This window comes from Helicoverpa armigera, chromosome 30 (genome assembly GCF_030705265.1).
Source record: "Helicoverpa armigera isolate CAAS_96S chromosome 30, ASM3070526v1, whole genome shotgun sequence".
In the NCBI taxonomy this organism is placed as follows: Eukaryota; Metazoa; Arthropoda; class Insecta; order Lepidoptera; family Noctuidae; genus Helicoverpa; species Helicoverpa armigera.
This window is the reverse complement of record NC_087149.1, coordinates 3,466,322-3,493,246: the sequence shown is the minus strand read 5'-3', so window position 1 is coordinate 3,493,246 and position 26,925 is coordinate 3,466,322. Positions and strand designations below refer to the sequence as shown.

Sequence of the window (26,925 nt, the reverse complement as noted above, 5' to 3'; positions counted from 1 at the left end):
GCATGGCGGCCACATTTCGTAGTGTTCAAAGACAGATAAAAAAAACCTAAAAACTTTAAACTGCAATAAAAAATATATTTATGTACCTTACGAAGTGAAACTAACATTTCCCGATTGCTTTTCCTCTAAACAATCATTGTAATACACTTTTAATTTTTTTCTCATCTAGACTAAAATACCCTATTATAGTTTCTGTACAAAAGCTGTCAAAACATGTTCTTCAAATGAAAGTTATCTGGCGCTATGAAAATTGGCCCCTTAATCGGACGTACATACTTATAGTTCGAAAAATAATCACTTATAATACCACAAGAGCTTCAAAATTATCGGGTATTTTCCGATAGGTTCGTTGCAAACAAATGAAGGAGTCAAGTTTTTCAGGTTAAAAAATAACGAGCGCGAAGCGCGAGTGATTTTTCCTGAAAAACTTGACGACTTTATTTGTTTGCAGGGAACCTTGAGGGAAATGCCAGATAATTATGAAGCTCGTGTGGTATTCGGGAGATTATTTTTCCGTCCCAAATGTCGGCCACAACCTGTCAGTTTGACGTAGCAACGACCAGAGAAAATATTCAAAAAATTTTCAGTATAATACCATGTAGGTTGTACCACGTGACGTCGAATGGTGCAATTCTATTGGTCGATATTTGGGTCGGAAAAATAATCTTCAAAATTAAACAATTATTTTTCTTCCTCCCACAGACAAATGCGCGAAGTAGGGCACCGTCTCCGCATCCCACTCTACGTGTTCGGGCCCGAGTCCAACATGACGGCCATTGTGGGCCTGGCGCTAGGCCAGTCGCCCATCCCCAAGGAGCATCAGTTGGACTACGCGCCTAAACAGCTGCCGAAGCCTCAGGCCGCGGTGAGTATTGGCCTAGCCTTTTCCCATGTAGGGATGAGGGATTTTTTGGCCCTGGTACATAAAGGGCTCCAGAAGGAACATGGTGGGTTTTAGTCAGTAAGAGTCTGACATTCTCACCTCACGCTGCACCCACAAAGGTTACTTACGAAAGGGGGAATTTGATTATTTCACATCAATAAAAAAAGCCTTTCCCCAAATATGTCGAGGTCGGCTTCTAGTCCGGGTGCAGCTAAGTACTAGTGTGCCACATGGAGGGACTGCCTATCTGATCTCCTCAACTGAGTTACCCGGGCAACCCGATATCTCTTGGTTGTCAAATTTACTGGCTTTTGACTACCCGTAACGACGGCCAAATGATCGGGACCCACCAATTTATAACACTCTTCGAAACACGGAAGAAATCGTTAAGAATCGTCAACCATTCACGGACCGATCGCGTCAAGCGTACTTAGACCTTATAATCGATCGATGTGGCTTTGTCTCAGCCACAAGCTCTTCTTATTACTTTTATGTTACTAAAATATCAAATGTCTTTCTCCCACAGCCAAAACCCAAGCTGGACATTCCAGAATTGACCCACAAACTGCTAGACCTGGTCTGCTCTCAAGCCCCAACCAGACAGGACCTCGGCCAGAGTGTGACGACCGTCATGTCACTGTTCTCTGACCGCACCAAGGCCATCATATGGGGCATGCAGAACCGGGCCATACAGGTAACTTTTATATAGAAAGAATATACTTTGAATTGAAAAAAAAAAAACATGTAGGCTGACGATCGGCCGCCTTGGCTGACGATCAGCCGTCCTGGCCGACAATCCGCCGGTAATCAGCCACATTCGGCCGACATGCTCCTCAGGCACCTCGGCCGACAATCAGCCGGCAATCAGACACCTCGGCCGATAATTAGCTACCTTGGCCGACGATCAGCCGCCTCGGCTGACTATCAGCCAGTTTGGCCGATGATCAGCCGCCTTGGCCGATGATCAGCCGCCTTGGCCGATGATCAGCCAGCCCTCATTTACTCGTATTTCTTTACAGGGCATGTTAGACTTCGACTATATTTGCCGTCGCGCGGAGCCGTCTGTAGTGGCCATCGTGTACCCGTTCACGGCTGATCATAAGCAGAAGTACTATTTCGGCAATAAGGAGGTGTTTATACCAGGTTAGTAGCCAAACATATTATAACTACAGCTGATCCCGCGGTTTTATCCGAACCCCGTTCGAAATTTTGCACGAACCCGTATAAAAACTAGCATCTAGCCATCCTCGATAAACAGTGAAATATTTTTTTCAAATCGGACCAATTCCAGAGATTAGAGCGTTCAAGCAAACAAACAATCAAACTCTTCAGCTTTATTGATACTAATGTATAGATAACTACATATAGCTGTTACCTGCGGTTTCACCCGGGTTTTCAAGAGATGATTTCATAAAAAAATCTTTAAATTACTTATTTTTATCTTTTTTATTTAAAACATGTATCTATACTATAAAATTACTAGAATTTGCACAGCCTCTTAAAATTGACACAACCGAATAAAAAAAGCAAGGTTCGCACAATGCTTTTTAACCGACTTCAAAAAAGCAAGAATTTCCCAATTCCGCCTTTTTAACCAACTTCTAAAACGGAAGAGATTCTCATTTCGTCTTTATTTAAACCGTTTATAACTAATATTATTTTGTTTACCAGTGTTCTCTGACATGGACGTAGCTATGCGCAAACACCAAGAGGCGACCGTGCTCGTCAACTTCGCGTCTTTGAGATCAGCTTACGACAGCACTATGCAGGTAATATATTTATAATGCTGCTTTTCACATTTTCATCTGCCGTTTGAGGAAACTGCTTCTCGCATCTGGATAAAAAAGATAGAAGATAATTTATGTTGTGACATACGGGTATATGTTGACGAAACAGGTACTGTTACATAAAGTGGTTTTGCGTGCAATTGGCGTAAAAAAAGTAGCCTATGTTCTGTTTCTGACTCTTTAGACTGTTCTTCGACTTTTAATTTAAACCGCCAGACGAAGAGTGAAGGAATGCAAATGCAAATATTTGAAAATGCTAGTGCACTTTAATATGTTAGGGAGATAATTTAGTGGTGAACAATCGCTCTGGATGTTATTTCACACCACATCGGCAGGAAACTATTTCCCAACAGTGAATGAATGTTTTAAATCGGTTCAATTCCTTTGGAGCTTTTCCAGTACAAACAAGAAACCTACCATGTTTTCTCTGCATCACCCTAAGGTTGACTGGAAAGAATGCCTATGACATTAAGTCCGCCTATGTAATATTTTAATTGCATAAAGTTTAAATAAATAAATAAATCTTTCGTCTTTATAATATTAATTAAAATATGTAACTATATTTCTACAGGCGATGCAGCATCCTCAGATCAACACAATAGTGATCATCGCTGAGGGTATCCCGGAGAACATGACCAGAAAGATCATCAAGTTGGCTGATACTAGAGGCGTGAGTATATTTGTATATTATTTATTTATTTATATTTATATTTCACGGTTTCAAGAATAATTGCTAAGAAGCTATGATGACTCCAAAAATATTGGAAATTAACCCCCTTACTTATAAAATCTCTAATCACCTTCTAAGCAACATTTTAACTAATCACTACTTAAGGTCTTAAGTAGTGATTAAATGTTAGTTAAGACATGCTTCAGCAACGTTTATAAGTAAGAATTTTGTTAAACAGCCCTTAAATATTACTTATATTTAATTCACGTTTATAAGTAAGGCTGTATATAAGTATAAATGTTAAATATGTATTAGCTGATTCCAACGGTTTCAACCGTATCTCGACAGAAATATTCCCACATCTGGATAAAATGTACCTTTTGGTACATTGTACATGTAGTGGTTTGGTTGTAATAAAGGTGGAACCAGACATCACGAACGGCGCACAACGAATGCCCCGATGCCTGTGTTTTCTAGTGTCTAGTCGTCGTTCTCGGCGTATGTTTCTCAAAGTCTGGATACGGCCTGCCTGTAACAGTAACTAGTCCACAAATTGTCCAAAAAATTTTCATTATATTTACACAGTGCAACCCATCCAAAATACAACTCATTTTCATCATTATCACAAATAACTTGAACTTTATTTGTATCCAGGTGAATATAATCGGTCCAGCCACAGTGGGCGGTATCAAACCGGGCTGCTTCAAGATCGGCAACACAGCCGGCATGATCGACAATATCGTTGACAGCAAGCTCTACAGACCCGGCAGGTATGTAGACTAACTAGAGGGAGCTACTCCCCGCAGCTGGGTAAAATATCTAGGTGAACATAATCGGTCCAGCCACAGTGGGCGGTATCAAGCCGGGTTGCTTCAAGATCGGCAACACAGCCGGCATGATCGACAATATCGTCGACAGCAAGCTCTACAGACCCGGCAGGTATGTAGAGTAACTAGAGGTAGCTACCTCCCGCAGCTGGGTAAAATATCTAGGTGAATATAATCGGTCCAGCCACAGTGGGCGGTATCAAGCCGGGCTGCTTCAAGATAGGCAACACAGCCGGCATGATCGACAATATCGTCGACAGCAAGCTTTACAGACCCGGCAGGTATGTACAGTAACTAGAGGGAGCTACTCCCCGCAGCTGGGTAAAATATCTAGGTGAATATAATCGGTCCAGCCACAGTGGGTGGTATCAAGCCGTGCTGCTTCAAGATCGGCAACACAGCCGGCATGATCGACAATATCGTTGACAGCAAGCTCTACAGACCCGGCAGGTATGTAGAAATATATATAAGTGGATAAAAAGTTGCCTATATGTTATTCTGATATGTAAGCTATGTTATTGTCAAGTTTTATCAAAATCTGTTGACTAGTTTTTGCGCGAAAGGGGAACAAAATTCCGTACGTACCATCGTACGTATCATCGTACGTAGCGACCGCTAGCGGTATTCACTCGCTCTCTGAAGGAACTACTACCCGCAACCGGGTAAAAACTAGCCTAGATGTAATTCTGATGTATAGACTATTTTTGTTAATTACTGTCAATTTTCTTCAAAATCCGTAAAAAATACGTAAATCATTCCGTAGTCTTTCTTGCCAGTGACAAAAACTCTACCAACATAGTAGTTTTTTTGTGTGACTTTTATTTATTTTTATTTTATTTATAATACTTTTTGCACAAATAGTACAATGGCGGACTTATCTCCTCTACTCATTCATGATCTATTCATGATTTTTTTTTCTGTCCAGTAGGCCATTACATACATTTTTCATCATCATTGGCCACAGAATATCTTGGTCAGATGATTGTGGCAGTGCTTGTCTATGCGGTTAATAGTGCCGCAAGCACTTTCTTTTGTGGCTGAAATACCAATAGCTGCGCGACATAAGAACATACATTTTTAAACCTAATTTAATTATTTTCCTCCACAGTGTGGCCTACGTATCTCGCTCAGGCGGTATGAGTAACGAGCTGAACAACATTATATCTAAGGACGCGGACGGCGTCTGTGAGGGCGTCGCTATCGGAGGCGACAGATATCCGGGGACTACGTTTATTGATCATCTGTTGAGGTATGTGTAAAGATATTAACTAATGGTGAATTTCAGTAAGCTATCTGTCGGTTGTTTTACTTACTGGAGATAGGAATTTGACTTTATTTGTATGAGGCTATAAGCAAATCAATAGATTGATAGGTTATTGAAATCCGCAGTAAATTAAGTAATATAAGTTACTAATGATTCCACGGACAGAGGGAACTACTTCCCGCACCCGAATTAAAAAGGAGCCTGTAGTTCTCAGGTTCTACGACTTTTTGTGCACTATAATTTAATATATTTTAAAAAAAAGCACTAGAAAATCATCCAGCAATGGGGTATCAGGGATGGACGGAAGTTAAAAAAAGTGTATTTTATTTACTTAAATAAAAATATTACATGAATAACATGATCAGTGATGCTTGTTTAGTATTATTAATGTTGGTAAATGTGTAAGATTTAGTAGCAACACTTTTAATATAGGAAATAGAAAAGATGGTACATAATTCTTTATTTGGTGACTTATACATTTTTTACGCAATCGCAAAGAAACTTGCTGCTAAAAGATACAAAATATATTCCCCAATACCCTTCTAAAACCCCCTATTTCCCCCCCCTCAGATACGAAGCCGACCCCAACGTGAAGATGCTAGTACTACTAGGTGAGGTCGGCGGCGTTGAAGAGTACCACGTGTGCAGAGCTATCAAGGACGGAAAGATCAAGAAGCCGATAGTCGCCTGGTGTATTGGTACTTGCTCTGGTGAGTAATATTATATGTTGTTGAAGAAAAAAAATTAAAGCTGCTATAAGTTCATAAGCAGAGTATACTTACGTAGAGTTTATATAACAGAGACGAAAATGAGAGGCTGTCATTGAACATCCTTGGCAGTCGTAACGGGTAGTCAGAAGCCAGTAAGTCTGACACCAGTCTAACCAAGGGGTATTGGGTTGCCCGGGTAACTGAGTTGAGGAGGTCAGATAGGCAGTCGCTTCTTGTAAAGCACTAGTACTTAGCTGCATCCGGTTAGAGTAGACGGTAAACCGACCCCAATATAGTTGGTAATGAAAGGTTGATGTACTTATTTGGGAAAATAAACGTTAAACATCAAATTCTTGCAAAACTACAAGCTACATATCGGGTGTGTCGTTCATAATCACATTAAATTAAATGCGTTAATATACTGGTTAATATATGTCGATTAACACAAAGATAAAAGAAAAATACGTAAAAATAAAAAAAAAAGATTTTTTCAAACAAAGTAAATGGAATAAGAATGTGCAAAAATAAGAACACCATATAAAAGTCAGTCATTACAAACAACTGAAATTTTCCCTTGAAAACTGACAGCTGTCAACTGATCAAAACATACGATACTCCTAACTTCATCTCTGCTATACACATGATGTTGTAAATTATAAAAATGAAAAATGACTCCTGTTTTTAAACCACTAAATGGATTAGGTTATTTTTTTTACAATTCGCTATAGAATATCATGAAGTACATGTGATAGAATTTAATGTGATTATGAACGACACACCCGATTAACAGAGACGAAAATGAGAGGCTGTCATTGAACATCCTTGGCAGTCGTAACGGGTAGTCAGAAGCCAGTAAGTCTGACACCAGTCTAACCAAGGGGTATCGGGTTGCCCGGATAACAGGGTTGAGGAGGTCAGATAGGCAGTCGCTTCTTGTAAAGTACTGGTACTCAGCTGAATCCGGTTAGACTGGAAGCCGACCCCAACATAGTTGGGAATGAATGGTTGATGTATTTATTTGGGAAAACAAACGTTACACCTCATAGTATAACAAAACTTTAAGCTACATATAAGTTAAACAGAAAATAAGCTTGATATAAAAATAAATCTCGACAAACAGACACATTTATAGAATTAGTAAGGATATTTTTTGATAAACCATATATGTACCCAGTTTCTTAATTTCAAATATCTTCTCTTCCTTTAGACATGTTCACATCAGAAGTACAGTTCGGTCACGCGGGTTCTCTCGCCGGCTCGGCCATGGAGAAGGCAGTCGCCAAGAACGCCGCACTCAGAGCGTACGGCGCTGAAGTACCCGACTCCTTCGATACGCTCGGCGTGTCTGTTAACAAGGTCAGTGCCTTCTGGTTTTCAGAAGATGGGACAGGGTGCTTCTGGTTTTCAGAAGATGAGTTTTTTTTTGGTGGGAGAGGATTTTGAGTTCTTGATAGAAATGGAATGACTTGTAAAGGATATCGTTGAATCAAAATGTGTTATACCTTTTATTTTTGGTTTGTTTTTTCAATTCAGAAGTTTTTTTTTTCTTTTTAAAGAAATGTAAGTGGCAGTTCGATTCCTGCAAAAATGTCGATAGTTATTTAAACTTTTTAGGAAAGAATAACTTAATAAAATTGTCTACTTATTATTCGTGTCATAATTTTTTTTGTCTATTAATTAGATTTTTTCTCTAATTTTCGCGATTTCACTGTTGTCCTTTCCGTAAATCGAATAAAATAGGATAAGGATAGTTTTTTTTTAATCAGTCTAGTAGTTTCATAGCCTGTACAAACAAACAATTTTTTTTGATAACAATACTTATTACATATTTATTTTCGTATCTCCAGGTTTACCAGAAGCTGGTGAAAGAAGGCAAGATCATTGTAAAGGAAGAGGTGGACCCACCCAAAGTACCCATGGACTACGACTGGGCGAGAGTAAGTTATATTTTTACTAGCTTCAATAAGTTTTTGTTTCCGGAACCAGGACTACCCCGGTCATATTCACCGGTAGCTTGGACCCCATTTCCGATGCATTTTATGTGCTTTTTTTTCAAAAAAAAAATGTTAGAAAAAAACATCTCGAGGAAACCTGGTCTGAAATCACCAACCCGCATTGAGCAAGCGTGGTGATTAACGCTCAATCCTTCTCCGTGTGAGAGGAGGCCGCAGCCCAGCAGTGGGACGATAAAAAGGCTGTAACTGAACAGTAGAAAAAATAAATAATTTATTTATTTAACTTTATACAAAATTCATTACATAGGCGGTCTTAATGGTACAGGCATTCTCTACAGACTACTTTAGGGTGATGCAGAGATAATATGTCTGTAAATTAGAATTTATGTTGATATTTTTTTTTTTATTTATGTCTGCAATTTTCTAAAATATCTTGGGTTTGCAAATCAAATATTCTGCTTTCCCTTTCAATATATGTCTAAAGAACACTTATCTAACTACCATCTTTCCTCCCCAGAAACTAGGCATCATCAGGAAGCCAGCAGCCTTCATCAGCACGATCTGCGACGAGCGAGGCAACGAACTGTCCTACTGCGGCGTCCCCATCAGCCAGGTGTTAGAGAGACAGCTGGGAGTCGGCGGCACCATCAGCCTGCTGTGGTGAGTGAAACTAGGCATCATCAGGAAGCCAGCAGCCTTCATCAGCACGATCTGCGACGAGCGAGGCAACGAACTGTCCTACTGCGGCGTCCCCATCAGCCAGGTGTTAGAGAGACAGCTGGGAGTCGGCGGCACCATCAGCCTGCTGTGGTGAGTGAAACTAGGCATCATCAGGAAGCCAGCAGCCTTCATCAGCACGATCTGCGACGAGCGAGGCAACGAACTGTCCTACTGCGGCGTCCCCATCAGCCAGGTGTTAGAGAGACAGCTGGGAGTCGGCGGCACCATTAGCCTGCTGTGGTGAGTGAAACTAGGCATCATCAGGAAGCCAGCAGCCTTCATCAGCACGATCTGCGACGAGCGAGGCAACGAACTGTCCTACTGCGGCGTCCCCATCAGCCAGGTGTTAGAGAGACAGCTGGGAGTCGGCGGCACCATCAGCCTGCTGTGGTGAGTGAAACTAGGCATCATCAGGAAGCCAGCAGCCTTCATCAGCACGATCTGCGACGAGCGAGGCAACGAACTGTCCTACTGCGGCGTCCCCATCAGCCAGGTGTTAGAGAGACAGCTGGGAGTCGGCGGCACCATCAGCCTGCTGTGGTGAGTGAAACTAGGCATCATCAGGAAGCCAGCAGCCTTTATCATATAAAAGTTTAATCATCATCATCTCCCGAGCCTTTTCCCAACTATGTTGGGGTCGGCTTCCAGTCTTACCGGATGCAGCTGAGTACCAGTGCTTTACAAGGAGCGACTGCCTATCTGACGTCCTCAACCCAGTTACCCGGGCATCCCTATACCCCTTGGTAAGACTGGTGTCAGACTTACTGGCTTCTGACTACCCTTAACGACTGCCAAGGATGTCCAATGACAGCCGGGACCTACAGTTTAACGTGCCATCCAAAACACAGTCATTGGTGTCTAAGATATACTTAGAAAGTACATACAAACTTAGAAAAGTTGCACTGGTACTTGCCTGACCTGGAATCTAACCCACGCACTCGTACTTGAGAGGCTGGTTCTTCACACACTAGGCCACCACGACATTTTTTAGGGTTCTGTACCTAAAGAGTAAAACGGGATCCTATTGCTTTCGCTCCTTTGTCCGTCCGTCCGTCTGTCACCAGGCTGTATCTCATAAACGGTGATAGTTAGAGAGCTGAAATTTTCTCAGATGATGTGTTTCTGTTGCCGCTATAACAACAAATACTGAAAACTAGAATAAAATAAATATTTTGGGGTGCTCCCATACCACAAACTTGATTTTTTCGCTCATTTTTGTTCTGGTAGGGAACTCTTTGTGCGCGAGTCTGACTCGCAATTGGCCGGTTTTTTTAATTTGTAAAAAAAATATTTAATCAAAATGTACTTACCTAGGTTCCAACGCGAGCTCCCAGAATGGGCGTCCAAGTTCTTCGAGCTGGTCCTCATAGTGACAGCTGACCACGGTCCCGCGGTGTCCGGGGCTCATAACACCATGGTCACCGCCCGTGCGGGCAAGGACCTCATCTCTTCAGTCGTCAGCGGGCTGCTGACCATCGTGAGTACATCTTTATTTGGCTAGCCGGTTCCTTTATGTGTTAGAAGTTGCTGATTTAGGGTTTCATGTGAAATGGCCTGTCTGACCTACCTAAACCGGTTATCCTAGCTACCTAATACCCCTTGTACTCTTACATACTTCTCTTATACATATACTATTCTTATGTACTCCTCTTATATACCCCTCTTATGTACTCCTATTATGCAGAGAGTACATAAGGGGAGTTAATAAGATAAGTTTTATTTTTGGACATTTTTAACCATACTATCTCACACAGGGTGATCGTTTCGGTGGAGCGTTAGACCGCGCGGCGCTAGACTTCTGCGCGGCGTACGACCGCGGCCAGCATCCGCAGGAGTTCGTCAACGAGAAGAGAGCTAAGGGTGAACTTATTATGGGTATTGGACACAGGTGAGAATCGAAATAATATACGTAGAAAGTTACTTAAAAGTCGATATGTCGAATATTCTAAATTTTTTATCGAGTCTAGTTGAGTCTTTTGAACTTAAACAGTGAATTATTTAAATTAAATTGTCATCATGTGGTGCAAGCTTTTGTGCAAAAAGGGTTTTATAGAAACCAAATGTGGATTAGAAATGATGTCCAATATTTTTTGCATAGTTATATGCGCCTTTAGGAAATCGATAGAAAATGCCACATATGAAACACATTTTAATAGGCTAGGCTTATTAAGAGCGTGTACGCTCGGCGCGCGATGTCAACTTTAAGTAATTCAACGCAAAAAACCGCGCAGACTAGCGTCGCGGCTGTGTGCGTGCCTATCATACTTCACGTATAGTCACACAAACCATTTTGATCCTTTCGAGTGAAATTGGTAGAACAAAAAATATATTATTTAGTAAATAGTTAATAGCGGGAAAATAGTGTAAGTCTATGGATGTCTAAAATATAAAAGCATGAAAATAAGTCGTTAATACTTACACTCTTTTGAAAAAAAATCGGGCACCTATGAAAACCTTGGTTTTGAGGACTTTCTGTATATTACATACAATTTTCAACAGTACTAAATAGTCGACTGATGATTAATGACAATGTTAAGAGTTTCTGTATTTTAACCGATTTCAAAAAAAGAAAGGAGGAGGTTTCAATTAGATTGTTTTGTGATTGTTCTCGATTTCTCAAAGACGCCTGGACCGATTTGAAAAATTGATTGTTTATATGAATGGTCCAGTCCATCCAGACCGAAAAATTGTGGTCAAATAACAACAATTGCCGGAAAGCCAAATATTGGTGAAGAGCTTGGGTTTACCATTGCAAATAAAGTTTTAAGTTATCTATCCTATATGCTTCAAAAGTTATTCGAGATCAAAAGTCAAAATTTGGGTACATCCAAAATGAAAAAAAAATATATAGCTCGATTGGTAACAGACATCTGCAATAAGTGATTTCTAGCCTAAGGAGTCCGCCATATTGGATTTAGACTCGCGACACATTTTTTTTCGAGTTATTCATAGCAAGCCCTTTCATTTGATACCCATATCGTAGGAATGCATTAAAACATTTTTTCTCCATCTTGGGTATACCGCCATATTGGATATAGAATCATACATTGTCATTAAAACTGAACATTCAAACAAAATTTCAACTCAATCGATAAAAAATATGCTTCAAAATTGAGCTTTAAATAAAATAGTAATGTATCAAGATTTGTTGGTCGCGCTTGAAATGTACTCTATTCTCGGTATCCACGGCAGAGGTTATTCACCCTACGCGATGTGACGGAGCGACACGTCCTCTCTCTGTGAAGCCTTGCGGCGGTCTGGTTTGAGTTGACTCGCGTGCAGCGTTTTATAGTAGTTTTTAAATAATTTATAAAAAAATAAAAACGAGAGATTAAATTATAATATAAAGTTTATGTTTTAAAGAAAGAGTTATATTACTATAGTAAATAATTGTTATATTAAATTAAGTAAGATAGATAGGTAAAAAAAGCATTTGAAATTCACAATTTTTCACATTGTTAAAATATTTTTTTCTGAAAGATAGAGACCTAAATCAAAAAATGTTTTCAACTAACTATAGGCATGGGGATTTCGTCTATGAGTAAAAAAATAAATATGATTAGATTTGCCACTGTTTTCACATGAATTTAAGCTTCGAAATAGACGCTGAACGGGAATTTTATAAAACATCTGTTACGTTATAGGGGTTTTAAGTATTAACACTACACAAATTGAAATTTATGTTCAATTAACTATATAGACAGTGAAATTACCTTGCGTTATTAAAAAATAACATAGTTATAGGATAAGTAGTTACTGAGAAACAGTGGTTTGAAAAGTACCATTTTAGGCCAAATGGCGCGCGGTTGACGTACACGCTCTTAATAGTTTTTTTTTAATTCTGAAAAAGACCGAAAAATATGCTTGAATAAAATATTAACAAGTTTATGTCCTTTTTCCTAAAATAACCGACGCAAGTAATGGAAATTTATTCAACCAGTAGATAACTTTTACCTAAAGAATATGTTTGACGTTTCGACAACTTTTGTGTATAAAATTATATCAACCGCCATAATCTAGTCTTTACTTTAGACAGATGTTAACTGATGATTAATTAATCGGTCCTTAGGCTAAATTAAATTCGACGCGTTGCCGGTTCTACCAAGCTAGATTAGTCCGTCATCCGCTCTGTTAGCAACGACCCTCGAAACATTTATTTTTTTCTTAATATCTACATATTGTGTATCTACATATTGTTTTTTTCTTATTATCTATGTATTATGCTAGAGCATCTATTTTTAACCGACTTTCTAAAAAGCGGAGGTTCTCAATTCGGCCGTATTTTTTTTTTGTATGTTTGTTACGCGATTACTCAGCCATTTATTATTCGATTTTGTTAACTTTTAACTCTCAATTTCCAGAGTAAAATCAATCAACAACCCGGACTCCCGAGTACGCGAACTAAAGGCGTACGTCACAGCTCGCTGGCCGGCGTGGCCCGTAACGCGGTACGCGCTGGACGTGGAGGCCATCACCACGCGCAAGAAGCCCAACCTCATCCTCAACGTGGACGGCATCGTCGCCGCCGCTATGGTCGACATGTTCCGCCACTGTCAGCTCTTTACGCAGTAAGTACATACTAGTTAAACCACGTACGAAATACATCATCATCTTCGGAGCCCCACAATGTTGGGGTAGGCTAACCAGTCTAACCAGATGCAGCTGACTACCAGTGCTTTACAAGCAGCGACTGTCTATCTGACCTCCTCAACCCAGTTTCCGACCGCTTTTAACCGACTTCGGAAATAGAAGGTTTGAAAAACCCTGGTTCAATAAAGTGAGTGAGAGCCGAAAGCGACAGGACAAGCCTTAGCTGTTCACGTAGTAAGTTACGCAGTTGTTTTTAACCGACTTTGGAAATAGGAGGTTCGAGGAGCGCTGTGTCTATAGAGTTAGGACAGGGTACAGTTGTTCAAGCAGTAAGTATTAGAAATAATTTTTAGCCAACTCCGGAAATAGAAAGTTCGAGGACACTGTCAGGTCTTCACGGAGTAAGTACACTAGTTTAACCATGATTCAATAGGTCCAAGCGACAGTATATTTTTAACCGACTTCAAAAATAGGTAGTTTGAGGACACTGTCTGGTCTTCACACAGTAAGCACTAAGTGCACTAGTTTTAACCGACTTAAAGAGAAATAGAAGGTTCGAGAAACGCTGGTTCATCATGTACCGAGCCTTTTTCACTGGTCGGTGAAATAAAATTACGGAGTTATTTTTAACCGACTACAAAAATAGGAGGTTATTAAAATGCCCTATACCCTTTAAAAGTAGCATGTGATTGCGCTAGGTTTATGTGCATAGTGGCAGCCCGCCATTCTATTTCATTATTTTGTGTACAAGATTACTTATAACGCCAAATAAGTATAAAACACTCACTGAAAACACCCTCCTTCACACAAATTCCTTAACAAAAAAATCCTATACTAACTCCCCTTTTTTGTCCACAGGGAAGAAGGCAACAACTACATAGCTATGGGCTCTATAAACGCGCTATTCGTGCTCGGCCGTACCATCGGCCTTGTAGGCCACTACCTCGACCAGAAGCGCATGAAACAGCCCCTGTACCGCCACCCTTGGGACGATATCACCTACATGTCACCGCTTAACTAAACCATTTGAGCGTTCCCTGGACTGGACAGTGAGAATTTCAGCGTTCATTATACTGGACATTGAGAATTTCAGCGTTCACTATACTGGACATTGAGAATTTCAGCGTTCTTTAGAGTGGACACTGATAATTTCAGCGTTCATTGGACTGGGCACTGAGAATTTCAGCGTTTTTTAGATTGGACATTGAGAATTTCAGCGTTTTTTAGATTGGACACTGAGAATTTCAGCGTTCATCGGACTGGACACAGAATTTTAGTGTTCATTAGACTGGACTCTAATTTCAGTGTTCACCGGACTGGACACTGAGAATTTTGCCTCAAACTTCCATATTCTTTTGCGATAAAAATAGCCTTTCCTATAAGCCTATATTTTCGATTAGAAATTGTATGAATCGTTTATATGAATCTTCAATCTCCAATCGAAAAACAATAGATGGTTCGGTTATTGCAATCCGCAAAAGGTTGAAATGTCACAATTATATTCGGCTACATACAAAAAAAAAGTCCGAAATTTTTCAAAATACAGTATACCAGTCCAGTTCAGGGTTGAAAAAACATTAAAATTATAAATATTATAAATAAATAATGTAGTGGGATTGTAAGTAAAAATGTTAATAAAAGATCCGACGCCTTCATTCCATTCGTGGGCGTGGCCAAAATGGAGTTTTTTTCGACCATTTTCAAAATTAACCATAGGTAAAAAAAAAAAACTTGCGTAAAAATACATCTTTTGGACATTAAGAACTTAGTCACTTTATTGTCTCGAAATTATCGTGCTTTTTTATCTGTGGTTAATTTATGGTCATAGAATAAAGTGTCTATGGTGACTCGATTTCGTCTGCGCCCGCGCATATCATTTATTTATTTTTATATTCAGGGTTTCTAAGAGCGCTTGAGAATTGAAAAAAAGTCCTAATAGAAAAATAAAAATGGTTGATTGAATTTTTACTAATTAATTGTAATTGTTTATTTTTAGTATTTAAATTGAGTAAATATATGTATGATTAAATAAATGGACTTTGGGATGGAAATCGCGTTTTTTTCACGTGATTTTTTTTATATTTTCTCGAGTGCTCGAATCTATATTTAAGTACCTACTATAGATCTGTTGTTGAACTGATAATAGAATTGTTTTAGAGTAATTTAAAGTTTATTTGACGAATAAAGCACTTTAAAACTACTTCAAAGATTTTTTACTAAAAAAAAAACTATTTCCCGCATCCGGTTAAATTTTGAAACTGGTCTGTAGTTGCGAGTGCTTTGAAAATATTGATATAAATGGGGATGTGAATAATTTCTAATTTTAAAGTTAAAAAATTGTACTACCCTACTCAATTTTTGTGACTTTGTGCGCCTGAATCAAAATATATGCTGTCTAGACTGCAACGAATATATATTTTTAGCGAAATATATGTTATATAAAATATACACAAAAAATTAGGCCTAAAAAGCTTTGTATTTTTCAAAAAAAATCGCCAATTTTGATGATACAGGGTGAGGCGAAAAACGATATATTTAGCCCCCATCCTGTGGATGCCTTTAAAAGAAATATCATATAAGAATAAGCTTGCTTTTCATGTCAAAAAAATGCTTAAAAATATATTTTATATAGCAACGAAAAAATCTTATATAATATATGTATGTATTTATAAATAAATAGGTAACGCGGTTGTAAGTACATGTAAGTGTTGAATTTTTAAGAAAAATGTTGAAAAAGTTTAAATCGAACAAAAATATATTTTTGCACTTATAGATAGATATTGTGTGGTATTTATTTATCAAAGATTTGTACATTTCCAACTTAAAAACTGCTTAACCAATTGCTATGATCATAAATGAATTTATTTTCGCCAAAAAAAGGCAAAATTAAAATTAAAACAAGCCAAAAAAATATTTTTTTTTTTCTGAAATAAATTTCTTATTCTAATAAATAAATACCACACAGATTTACCTATCTCCTAGACTATGCACTGGACCATTATAAAAATATAATAATTGTTTAAATGTGGTAATTCTTATATACTTAGAATATTAGTATAGGCAAGATGATACGAAAAAAAAAACAAAAAAATCTCAACTCTTGGTTAAAATGGTTCACGCCGAATTCAATGGCGTATCGCAACCAACTTCAGAGCTGATGTCACTCGCTGTAAGCTATGCATTATACTTGTAAGTTTCGCTCACGTAAGTAACTTACGATAAATTTACAAACCCCTTCGTAAGTCGCTTACAGTAGAATCATCGGCATGAATCTTGAGCGCTGACCTTCACCTGCACAGAAGTGATTTATTAGCAAAGAACCAATCCCGAGTGACGGCTATGACGCGATGCACTGCGGGCTAATCACCGCTTCAGCCCGCCCCCGCGGCTCACTTCATACCACAAAAGGCACCCAATAAATTACTTCTGCGTAGGTGAAGGTCAGTGCTCAAGATTCGTGCCGATGATTATAATGTCTTGGAACTTTCTGCAACTTACGGAAGATACTAACGTACTTTTTAAAGTCAGGATAAAAATGGTTACGAGCCGCCATAATGTTTGACGAGAACTAAACTTTCTTTTGTTTATTTGTTCTCGTAATATCTTGTCTAGTAAAATACTGCACTGTTGTATTAGGTTTGTCACAAAAATGTCTAGACTTTCACGTGTCTATGTGTAAAGAAATAGTTTTAAAAAATATCAAATTCTATAGCTTATGTTAGGAGAATTAAATAAAATAAAACGTTCATTTTACTATGGGAGTTAATTATTTAGTAATTTACTTTACAATGCTAAAGAAAATTACTTTTTTTATCGTAATTTTATTTCAACTGATTTTCCAATCCGACTTTTGACATAATCTGTAATAGACAAATTAAACTGTTTTTAAACAATAGCATTTATTCATTTGAAATATAGTAAAAATACATTACACCAAACTTGATGGCGTTTCGCAGCTAACTTCGTAGCGTGTAGCCTATATTTCTATCGAATCTTGGTTATAAAACAAAAATAGTACATGATTATGATCATAATTGACGAAAAATGGACGCCTTGTATCCGCGAGCGTGGTTTAAAATAATATAATTTATTGGTGTAATTGTGAAATGGTTGGTATATGTAAATATTTGTTTGTCAACTAATTTGTCATTATATTTTTTTATTTACTGTACTTCGTGGGTTTTATTTTAACAATAATAATCCTTTTCAAACTCGTCAAAGAGGAGGTCAGATAGGCAGTCGCTTCTTGTAAAGCACTGGTACTCAGCTGAATCCGGTTAGACTGGAAGCCGACCCCAACATAGTTTGGGAAAAGGCTCGGAGGATGATGATGAAACTCGTCAAAGACAAAATATAATAAAGAGGGAACATTCACAATATACGTGAGTATAATCATCAATAGACAATAAAATGTGTTACTATTAACATGAAAATAAGCGAAATAATGTTTTAAGTTGCAGAAAAATAACTTATTTATTTTATACATTACTTAACAAATATTTGAATTGAAAAAAGCCGTTGAAGCTTCACCATGAACTTTTATTAAATATAGATTTATTTTAATTTTCCTGAACGACTTATTCTTTATTTACAACCACTTGTGTTAGCCATTATGCAAAAGATGACAGCTGGTTGAATTATGCAATTACGCAAAAAACTTTTACCGCCTTATTTGTGTAACGGAAACAATTAAATACTATTAGAAATTATTGCTATCATGACTAAGTGTAAATTATAGAAATTGAATATTGCAACCTATTGCAATGGCATAAGGTTAATTTTTATATATCAGTTGTCGAATCTCTAATTGGGTTGGGAATGCTACAACTGTGAATGTAAGTTGACACGTGGACGACAAAAAGTCTGGAGCGATCCACTCTTGGTTTAAGCTAAAAGAAGTATCTACTTGCGTGTAAAAGTAAAGTACACTGTTTGAAAGTCAAAAAGTACAAAAGACAGCTATCAAAACGACCATCCTTCACCAGTTACCATCTACCATAGTTTGAACACGCTGCTCATGATGGCAAAGTAGATGGTACCTATAACTAATTTTTATTTTAACACATTCTATGACTTCAGGCGACCATAGTACTAACCATTAACCAAATGAACAGTCACCCGATGGTTACAACTTAAGTATTACAATAAAATTATTAACTACGCCTTAAATTCTTATCCTATCACGTGCGCTGCAAGTTTAATTGCCTAATAAGCTTCAGCTGTATGTTTCAGGCCTGATAGCCTATTAATTGTAACAACAACTGCTTTTGAGTAGCATTAGGAGACGCTAACTTTACGTGCCTTCACAAGCACTGGGGTGTACCGCCAACTTTTAGACTCCGGTCTGCTTTGTAACATAATCTAAAACCCACAAAGCGATTTCAGCCCGCAAGTAGAACCTGGGACGACGTGCACGGCAGTAACCTTACATTTTTGTTGTTGCCTCATACGTACTCGTGAAAATGAAAATATTTTCCTACGACATTATAGAACGCCATTTAAACACCATAGGAGTGAGAAATGAAGTTGACGAAGCTCTGACATTACCGATAATCAGCCAAGACGTACTCGGCATTAATGTCATAGACACAAGCTGGAGTTGGAAGACCACAATGGGCAGACAAATCATGTTTGTCCTCCTAACTATTTACGCTAGTTTATGTTGCTTTGACTTCGTCAAAGATGCGACGGATTTCGCGTCCATTAACCAAGCTTACTTTGGAATGCTATATACGTTGTTGATACAGTTAAAAATCTTTCTTTTAATCAACAGTCGAGAGAATTTCAAAAAGTCCTACCTGATTGCGAAGACAGCGCTGTTTGATATCGTGAAGTCTGACTCCTTGGATAAGTCGGCGAAATTGTTGAAACAGTTTAAATCCATGGTGTATATATTCGTTGGTGTTGTAATAGTACCCCTGGCAGGATACATGATAAATGTCGGCTGGCATTATTTTATACTGGGCACGAGGGTTAATCTGATAACTCATTCATCGTTATTCCCCATGATAAGTCCTTACTATGAGTTCGGTTTGATTTACCAGACGATAATTTATTTTATAGTGCTAATCCCGTGTTTTGTAGTAGATTTCTGGTTCGTAATCTTCATATTTACTTTCTGTACGGCCAGCGAAAGTTTAGTGGAGATGTTGAAGGTTCAACGTGACTCTAATGAAATTGGAATGGAATACAAGAATCGGCTCAACGACACGCTCAAGGCTTTTTATGGAAATCATGTTAAATTGGTCGAGTAAGTTGTTTACTTAGTTATACCAGACACAAGCCTTAGTGAGCTCGGAATTTATAAAAGAATTAAACATTGCCTATGTTATTTCAAACCATATCTAAATCAAAATCATTTAACTTAAGTCAATTTTGATTTAACAGAAAATCTGCATTTTTAGAAAAAAGTCCAAAAAGAATCTTTTTTTTTAAGAAGTGGCGCAAAAAACAACAGCAACAAAATTGTCTAGGTATCTGTTTGATTTAAAGATCTTTGCGACGTGTGAAACTCGATTTTTCCCTTTATTTAGAATTCGGTTATTGTTTTCAGGTTTTTCAATATTCTGAATAGCATGTACAAGTGGCAAGCTGTTATCCCGCTGTTCAGCGCCTTCGCCACTATTTGTGTGTTGCTGTTCACGATGGCAGAGGCAAGTACATACCTAATTGTATATTTAACTAGCATTTGTACCGAGAACAACTAGCGGAGATGACGCGTTACTGAGCGCACTGCGAGCCGCCCTTAGGAGCCTTTTTTTTTTAACAGGGGGAAAATCCTCATGGACTACCCTCCACCTGGGGTCGGTGGAGGGGGTGTGCCGGACTCTTACCGGCTAAAAACCCACCCAGTGTTGCCACCAATTACCTTGTGTCGAGGGCACGGGTATCGCCTAAGCATTCTTCCGCACCCCCGACAGGTATTGGCCCGCCAGATGTTTGAAGGCGGGCCCCGTCACCGTAAGTGGCCATCAGCCAGCGGCCACAGTGCGCCCGTCGGTGTGCATGTTTGTGTGAGTGAGCCGTTTCGAACGTTTGTTCGTAGTTTCCGAACTGCTCTACATATGTATATTTAAACTGTGCTTAAACCTACTTATCGAAATAAGTGACTAACTTTGAAGTAACCTGTTCAGGACATGCAATGGCACTTCGTAATGACTCACGCGTCGCCCGCGTTATTTCAAATCTCTGCTTACAACTGGTTCGGTGAACAAGTCATCTTTCAGGTTAGATTCCGTTATTTTTAGTTTAAAATATTGTATTTTAGATTAACTAAGTGATAAAAAGGTGAAGGAAAACATCTTGAAGAAACCTGGACTATAAAGTCTGAAATCACCAACCCGCATTGAGCAAGCTTGGTGATGAATGCTCAATCCTTCCCCGTGTGAGAGGAGGCCACAGCCCAGCAGTGGGACGATAAAAAGGCTGTAACATTTTAACAAGTACAATACGTACCTAATAGATTATTATTGGGTAAGTAATCTGCAGAGACTTTTCCCAAGATATCGAGGTCGGCTCGCAGTATAACTAGATACCTACAGCTACCTTTCTGACCTGCTAGACCCAGTTACCCGGGCAACTCGGTACCCCTTCATAAGACTGGTGGTCAGCCTTCCTGCAGGCTACCCGTAACGACTTCCAGTTACAAATTTGCTTTGCGAAACATGGAGAAACTCATGACAAAATGGTCACCTACGGACCGACCTCATCAAGCGCTGTTTAACCTTATTAGTCACGATCTCCTCTACGTGTTAGGCTGGAAACAGTGCTTGGCCGACAGTCAGTGCTGACCGTAAGTCCAGCCCGAATCACATACAAAATCACGCGCGTACCGTCAGCGGAGCTGTGTGCGCGTTCATAGACTTGCACAGATATAGCTACGTCACAGTCAGCGCTGACCGTCGGTCGAGCATTGTTTCCAGCCTTAGACCTACTTAATGACCAAAAGGCTGGCAACCTCGGACAAAGGATCAGCATGGCCATCCAACGAGGTAATGCTGCCAGCCTCTTGGGTACCTATGCTCCCAGTCGACAGCGATGGGGAAGATTTTTTTTATGCTTTTAATTTTTAAGTTTTTTTACTAGAATAGTTTTTAATTGTATTTATAAATGTGATTAATAAGTAATAAGTAAAAAGTACTCGATTTCTGTCAAGGGATGTGAGCTATGCAATACTCTAATGGAATTCGACTGGACGAGCATGCGACTAAAAGATAAGAAGAATTATTTCATTATAATCGGTTATATGAACAAAGAATTTAAGATTACTACAGCGTTGGGGAATGATCTGTCTTTGCTGACAATGAGCTCGGTAAGTAACACCAAATTGCCGTAGTAGCAATGGCGTCCAGGGGCCCGATTCTCCTAAGTTAATAATGTCAAAATTGAATCGCAATAGCAGTTTTAACCATATTGGACTTTCTGCTACTAATATACGACCAATCGTATTCCAATGACATTTGATTGGTTTGCGATTGGTCTGCCATTGTAGTCTATCTATACGGTAGTTTGCTCTACAATCATATTGCAATCGTATAATTTCTAGACAATATGATTCATTATTGAATCACAGAAACGGATAAAAACGTTTATTTTAAAGAACAAATAGCGGAATGCCACATACGCTTCAATCGTACCTAATTGAGTCGTGATTGAATCTCAGTCGAATGTGGCTCTCAGTAAAATTAGGAGAATCGGGCTGTAGCAGGAAATAAATGCACAAGCATTTGCGCAGACAAAGGTGCACTCACTATTCCTTCACTCTCATGGCCCGATGGGAGGTAAAGATAATCCGACACGACGCGTTCCCGTTTAGGTACTCCAAGCTTATTGATGAGGCGTGTAAATAGCCTCATCGGGGAAAAATAATAAAAAAATAATGGATTTAATTGGGACAAATTTAAAAGGTGGAATGAAGAAAGAAAAGAGAAGTGCGGGATGCGGGAGCGGTGATTTCAAATCTTGAAAATCGAATGCGGGAAAAAACAATATGGCGGTGAAACTCAAATCGTAATTCAATTAAATCCCTGCCGATGATATTCCGTTAGACACCAATACCCACTACAACTATTTGCAGCAATAAAGCCCACGTACCTTGTGAATCCAGGGACCTCACTTAGAACCAGCGAGATGTGAAGATGCCTCGTTCCAGGGCGCGTGGTCGCGGTAAGGGCTGCCGGCCGGCGAGCTAAATCTAGGTTCATCCACCGGTGGACTGGTTAAAACTCGTGAAATCAGCACTGCACTATAAGTCCGCAATGTCTTCTAGCAGAAGGTTCAATTATTACACGAGAATCTTCAGGAAATCACATATAGGGAAATAATGACGAAGAGCGGTGTGTATTCGACACAATGCGAATGGCGGCGGGAGAAGTACTACGTCCGTCCTTGGCGGTGGCCAGACGCAATACTGCTAGCTTGTTGCGAGTATCTTCTAGAACACTCGATACGAACCAATGGGCGCTGCGGTAGCTAGTATTGTCGTTCGGACCACCAGAGACTCAATTGGGTTATTATAAATATGAAAATGATCGAAATAAAGTTTTAAGTTTCGGGAAAAATAACTTATGTATTTAATTTATTATTGAATAAATATTTGCATTGAAAAAAAAGGCATTGACGCTTCACCACTTATTCTTTTCTGTTAGCAAAGTTTTCATTATTTTTTCCACATGGGTCCGAAATTAATAAATTAAATTACGTAGTAGAATGTTGTTATTTTAAAAGAATTGGTTTTTCTCTTTGGACCCGTTGGGAAGAAATTTATCGAGCAGGTGGGAAAAATTTAAGGGATTTAGATCTATCATATTATACGGTCAATAAATTTATATATTTTTTTTTGTTTTCAGCTACTCAAAGCGAGCTACCAGACATGCGCATTGCTCAGATCAATGGATATTTAAAAAGAATATACTCAAAAATATTTCTGAACAAAAAAAAATAATCTATAAATAATGGTGACTTACCTTTTTTTTTATTGTATTTTGATCTGATATTTAAGTGTTTTTCTTTCTTTTAATTCACTTCAAATAAAATGATCTGGAGCACCAATTAAAAACGTGAAATAAGATGTCAATATTTTACTACCACATTTGTTTCATTTCTAGTAAATTTTTGAGTGGGTCACTCAAAGTCAATCCTTACAAATCAAAATTTACAAATGGCCTCATTAATAATGATAAAAAAACTATTATGAAAGCAGTACGCAGTCACTTTATTTCCAGAGTATTTTCTTTGACCAAGAAAATAATCGTAGGTCGTGGTAGCCTAGTGAAGAACGAACCTGTCGAGTATGAGGGCGTGGGTCCGATTCCAGGTCAGGCAAGTTCCAATGCAACTTTTACTACGTATATCTTTACTACTAAGTATATCTTGGACACCAACGGCTGGCTGATAAAAGGTAAAGGAAAACATCTCGAGGAAACCTGGACTAAAAAGTCTGAAATCACCAAACCGCATTGAGCAAGCGTGGTGATTAACGCTCAATCCTTCTCTGTGTGAGAGGAGGCCGCAGCCCAGCAGTGGGACGATAAAAATAATCTGAAATTCGGCTATGATGATCTAAAACATGTCCATAATATAGCGACAGCAGGTACCTGCCGTGATGGTGTTTCGTCGCCGTATTCCGGTTCACTCGTAGTCTGAGAGAACTAATACTAGTAGTTTACCTAGTAACACATTTCTACACTTCAATATTAATCATAGTTCACATTCAAGCACAACACACACGCAGAACATAAAACACTTACTTCAAATACACATAGCACACACACCAATAGTCTACTCGACGTCCGTGCGTCATTTTTAGGGATCCAGCAGAATACCAGCGTCAGGTATTCTACCTGACACATGCTGAGTTGGACTCCCATTCGGTGCAAACGTAAGACACTGCAGCGCGCCGTTAATCTCTGATTGTATTTCATATTTTATGTTTCTCTTTCTACCCACTTCTTATTTGTTTTTCTTATTGTGTATCTTTGTGGTGTCTTTTTGTTTGTCTGAATAAATGTTTTATCTATCTATCAATGAAAATCAGGAATAAAGAAATAAAAAAAGACAATATTGATTAACTTTTTATTTTTAATAATTTCCTAACAGTTAAGTTTTGTCGAGATGGCGAAACGCAACAACAAAACAAATACATTTTAATGACGATATACATAAATTATCTAGATTGCATTCGGGGCGTACATTTGTCAATATAAGTATGATTTTTGATAGCTATGCAAAAAATATAGTTACTATATTATAAGAGGCGATGTTCTTACATTAAAAAAAAAAAAAAAAATTGAGTAATAATTTATTGATGAAAAAATGTTTTAATTTTTTTTTTATATTTAGGGCCGATTTTTTAATCGCCAGATATTTTTTTATATCGAATATATTTTAAAGTTTTGACGGCTTTTATAAAGAAAATATGTCAAACCGCCATATTGTAACACCGACCAACATGCAAATACATAAGTGTACATTAGTTGTAATTAGAACAACGCCTCTTAAAAATCTATGGTATTTCTATAAAACAATTTAATTCATATCAAAGAGATTGTCGTTAGAAATAAATAATTTAAAGTGCTCAGAAAGAAATAGTGTAAACTATATTTTTATTCATTTTTGCCTGCGCCTATCAACGTATGCCTTCGCTCATCTTCGGCAACGCATTTGAGGTGATGAGGAAAAATATAACCTAATGCTATGGTAATAAAGTTAAAATTTCAATGTAGAAAGGACGATGTCAGCTTTTGGTTTTTATACTGACGACCTGAACACTGAAATTTCAACTTTATTTTCATATCGTTAAGTTATATTTTTACTTACCTCGCAGAACTAGGCGCTGGGCCTGAATGGAAGGTCAAATTGGGCAGTGGCATAACAATCTCATTTATACTGCAAAAAATACAAAAAAAACCTTTTGAATGAGGAATTTATTAAAATATCAACAGATCTAACTACGTTTAAATACCGATTAGCTAACCAATGTCAAGAAATAACAATAAAAAATGTTACAAGCCCAACTTTACTCTTGTAAGTTGCTTCCGTAAAAGTTCGGAAGTTACTTCCGTAAGTGTAAGAAGTTCTAAGAAATTAATGTAAGGGACTTCCGAAGGCGTTTTATATTTGTAACTTTATCGTAAGTAAGTGGGAGGGTTTTTTGAGAATTTTAATAAAATAGTTCCCAAAACAATGATAGATGGCATTGTACCTAATACGTGACTGGGCCTTTGCCAATGCAAAAAAAAACATTGCGCTGAGCATCGGCGCAATGTTTTTCCACGTGGCTCGGTTCAAAAAAGTCCGTTTTCTGGACAAATTGTTTTCGTAATCCCTCGGGTCATTAGGATAATAATCTGTCAGACTTCTGTCCTCTTTTTATTCCATATTTAATATATATATATATTTTGTTGATGACAAGTAAGTTTCGCTATACGACCACAAAATTATATGACTTTGATAAGATATGACGCTACGTTACTTCCAGTCACGTACCAAGATCAACCCCATCTAGGCATCAGTTAGGAAAAGAATGACAAAAAAAATTCCTCATTACGTAAGTTACTTATGAGAGTAATACTTACAAGTGTAAAGGCGGTGTAATGTTACTTATAAAAGTTGCAGGTTACTAATTTTTACAAGAACCAATATGAATGATTATAACATTTTGATAAAGAACAACTTTTTTACTTGAAACGTAAAATTTTCGCCCTTTTCACTATTTTGGTATATTTACTTATTTTTTATTAATTTATAGGCCATGCAAAATTAAATTGTTATATTTTTAGTTCAGTTAGAATCCAGATTTTTTGAATAATATAGGAAAACAAAATTATTTTTGAAAAAACAAGTAAATACTCCAAAACAGCAAACACACAAAACCATTGTGACATACTTACAAATAACAATAAAAACTAAAAATAATGAGTTCTCAAACTAAACTATAGAAAATACTAACAATTTTTGACGAAAAAAACTAACTAAATATTATTTATAATATAAAAAAAATCTTCTTAATAAATACTATTGTAGCCTATGAGTCTGATAACAAAAACTTAGCTTGGAACCCGAAGAAAAATAGTACAAACGATAGCATGTCAACTTACCCAAATCTGTCAAATTTTATCCATTTTATCCATCAAGGGGTATTGGGTTGCCCGGGTAACTGTGTTGAGGAGGTCAGATGGGCAGTCGGTCCTTGTTAAGCACTAGTACTGAGCTACATCCGGTTAGACTGGAAGCCGACCCCAACATAGTTGGGAAAAAGGCTCGGAGGATGATGAACCTTACACTATTGTGATAAGGTTGAAAATCTATTGAAGACTTTTGACAGCTTAAGATAGGTTGACGTCCTGTCGTGTGTACATCGAATTTTAGAAAGAGACAATCGGGTAGCTTCGGTTTTGTAGAGCGCTATCTCTGTCGCACATTTGTGACGTCACACCCCGTTTGATTATTTTAGTTTCAACAGATTTTGTTACATTGAAAAATGATACTTAAATCCACCTCATAAAGTCTACTTCACAAT

General features: G+C 38.1%; 2 protein-coding genes across 2 annotated transcripts in view; both read left to right on the top strand.

The window, feature by feature from the left end:
* The window catches only part of LOC110382034 (ATP-citrate synthase), a 42,649-nt gene extending 25,072 nt beyond the window's left edge, over positions 1 to 17,577 (top strand). The window contains exons 10-24 of the mRNA XM_064042827.1: positions 703 to 865; positions 1,410 to 1,577; positions 1,903 to 2,026; positions 2,555 to 2,652; positions 3,242 to 3,340; positions 3,995 to 4,110; positions 5,276 to 5,416; positions 6,002 to 6,141; positions 7,349 to 7,497; positions 7,989 to 8,078; positions 8,614 to 8,756; positions 10,131 to 10,293; positions 10,571 to 10,704; positions 13,178 to 13,384; positions 14,265 to 17,577. Of these exons, the coding sequence (XP_063898897.1) occupies positions 703 to 865; positions 1,410 to 1,577; positions 1,903 to 2,026; positions 2,555 to 2,652; positions 3,242 to 3,340; positions 3,995 to 4,110; positions 5,276 to 5,416; positions 6,002 to 6,141; positions 7,349 to 7,497; positions 7,989 to 8,078; positions 8,614 to 8,756; positions 10,131 to 10,293; positions 10,571 to 10,704; positions 13,178 to 13,384; positions 14,265 to 14,427 (2,098 nt within the window). The 3' untranslated portion in view covers positions 14,428 to 17,577. The remainder of the gene's footprint in view (positions 1 to 702; positions 866 to 1,409; positions 1,578 to 1,902; positions 2,027 to 2,554; positions 2,653 to 3,241; positions 3,341 to 3,994; positions 4,111 to 5,275; positions 5,417 to 6,001; positions 6,142 to 7,348; positions 7,498 to 7,988; positions 8,079 to 8,613; positions 8,757 to 10,130; positions 10,294 to 10,570; positions 10,705 to 13,177; positions 13,385 to 14,264) is intronic.
* A 1,291-nt stretch (positions 17,578 to 18,868) lies between these two features.
* Positions 18,869 to 23,709, top strand: LOC110382038 (uncharacterized). Its single transcript, XM_064042830.1, has 5 exons — positions 18,869 to 19,656; positions 19,960 to 20,059; positions 20,540 to 20,632; positions 21,562 to 21,717; positions 23,255 to 23,709. The coding sequence occupies exons 1-5, from the start codon at positions 18,869 to 18,871 to the stop codon at positions 23,306 to 23,308; spliced, it is 1,191 nt and encodes a 396-aa protein (XP_063898900.1). The 3' UTR covers positions 23,309 to 23,709.
* The last annotated feature ends 3,216 nt before the right edge of the window (positions 23,710 to 26,925 follow it).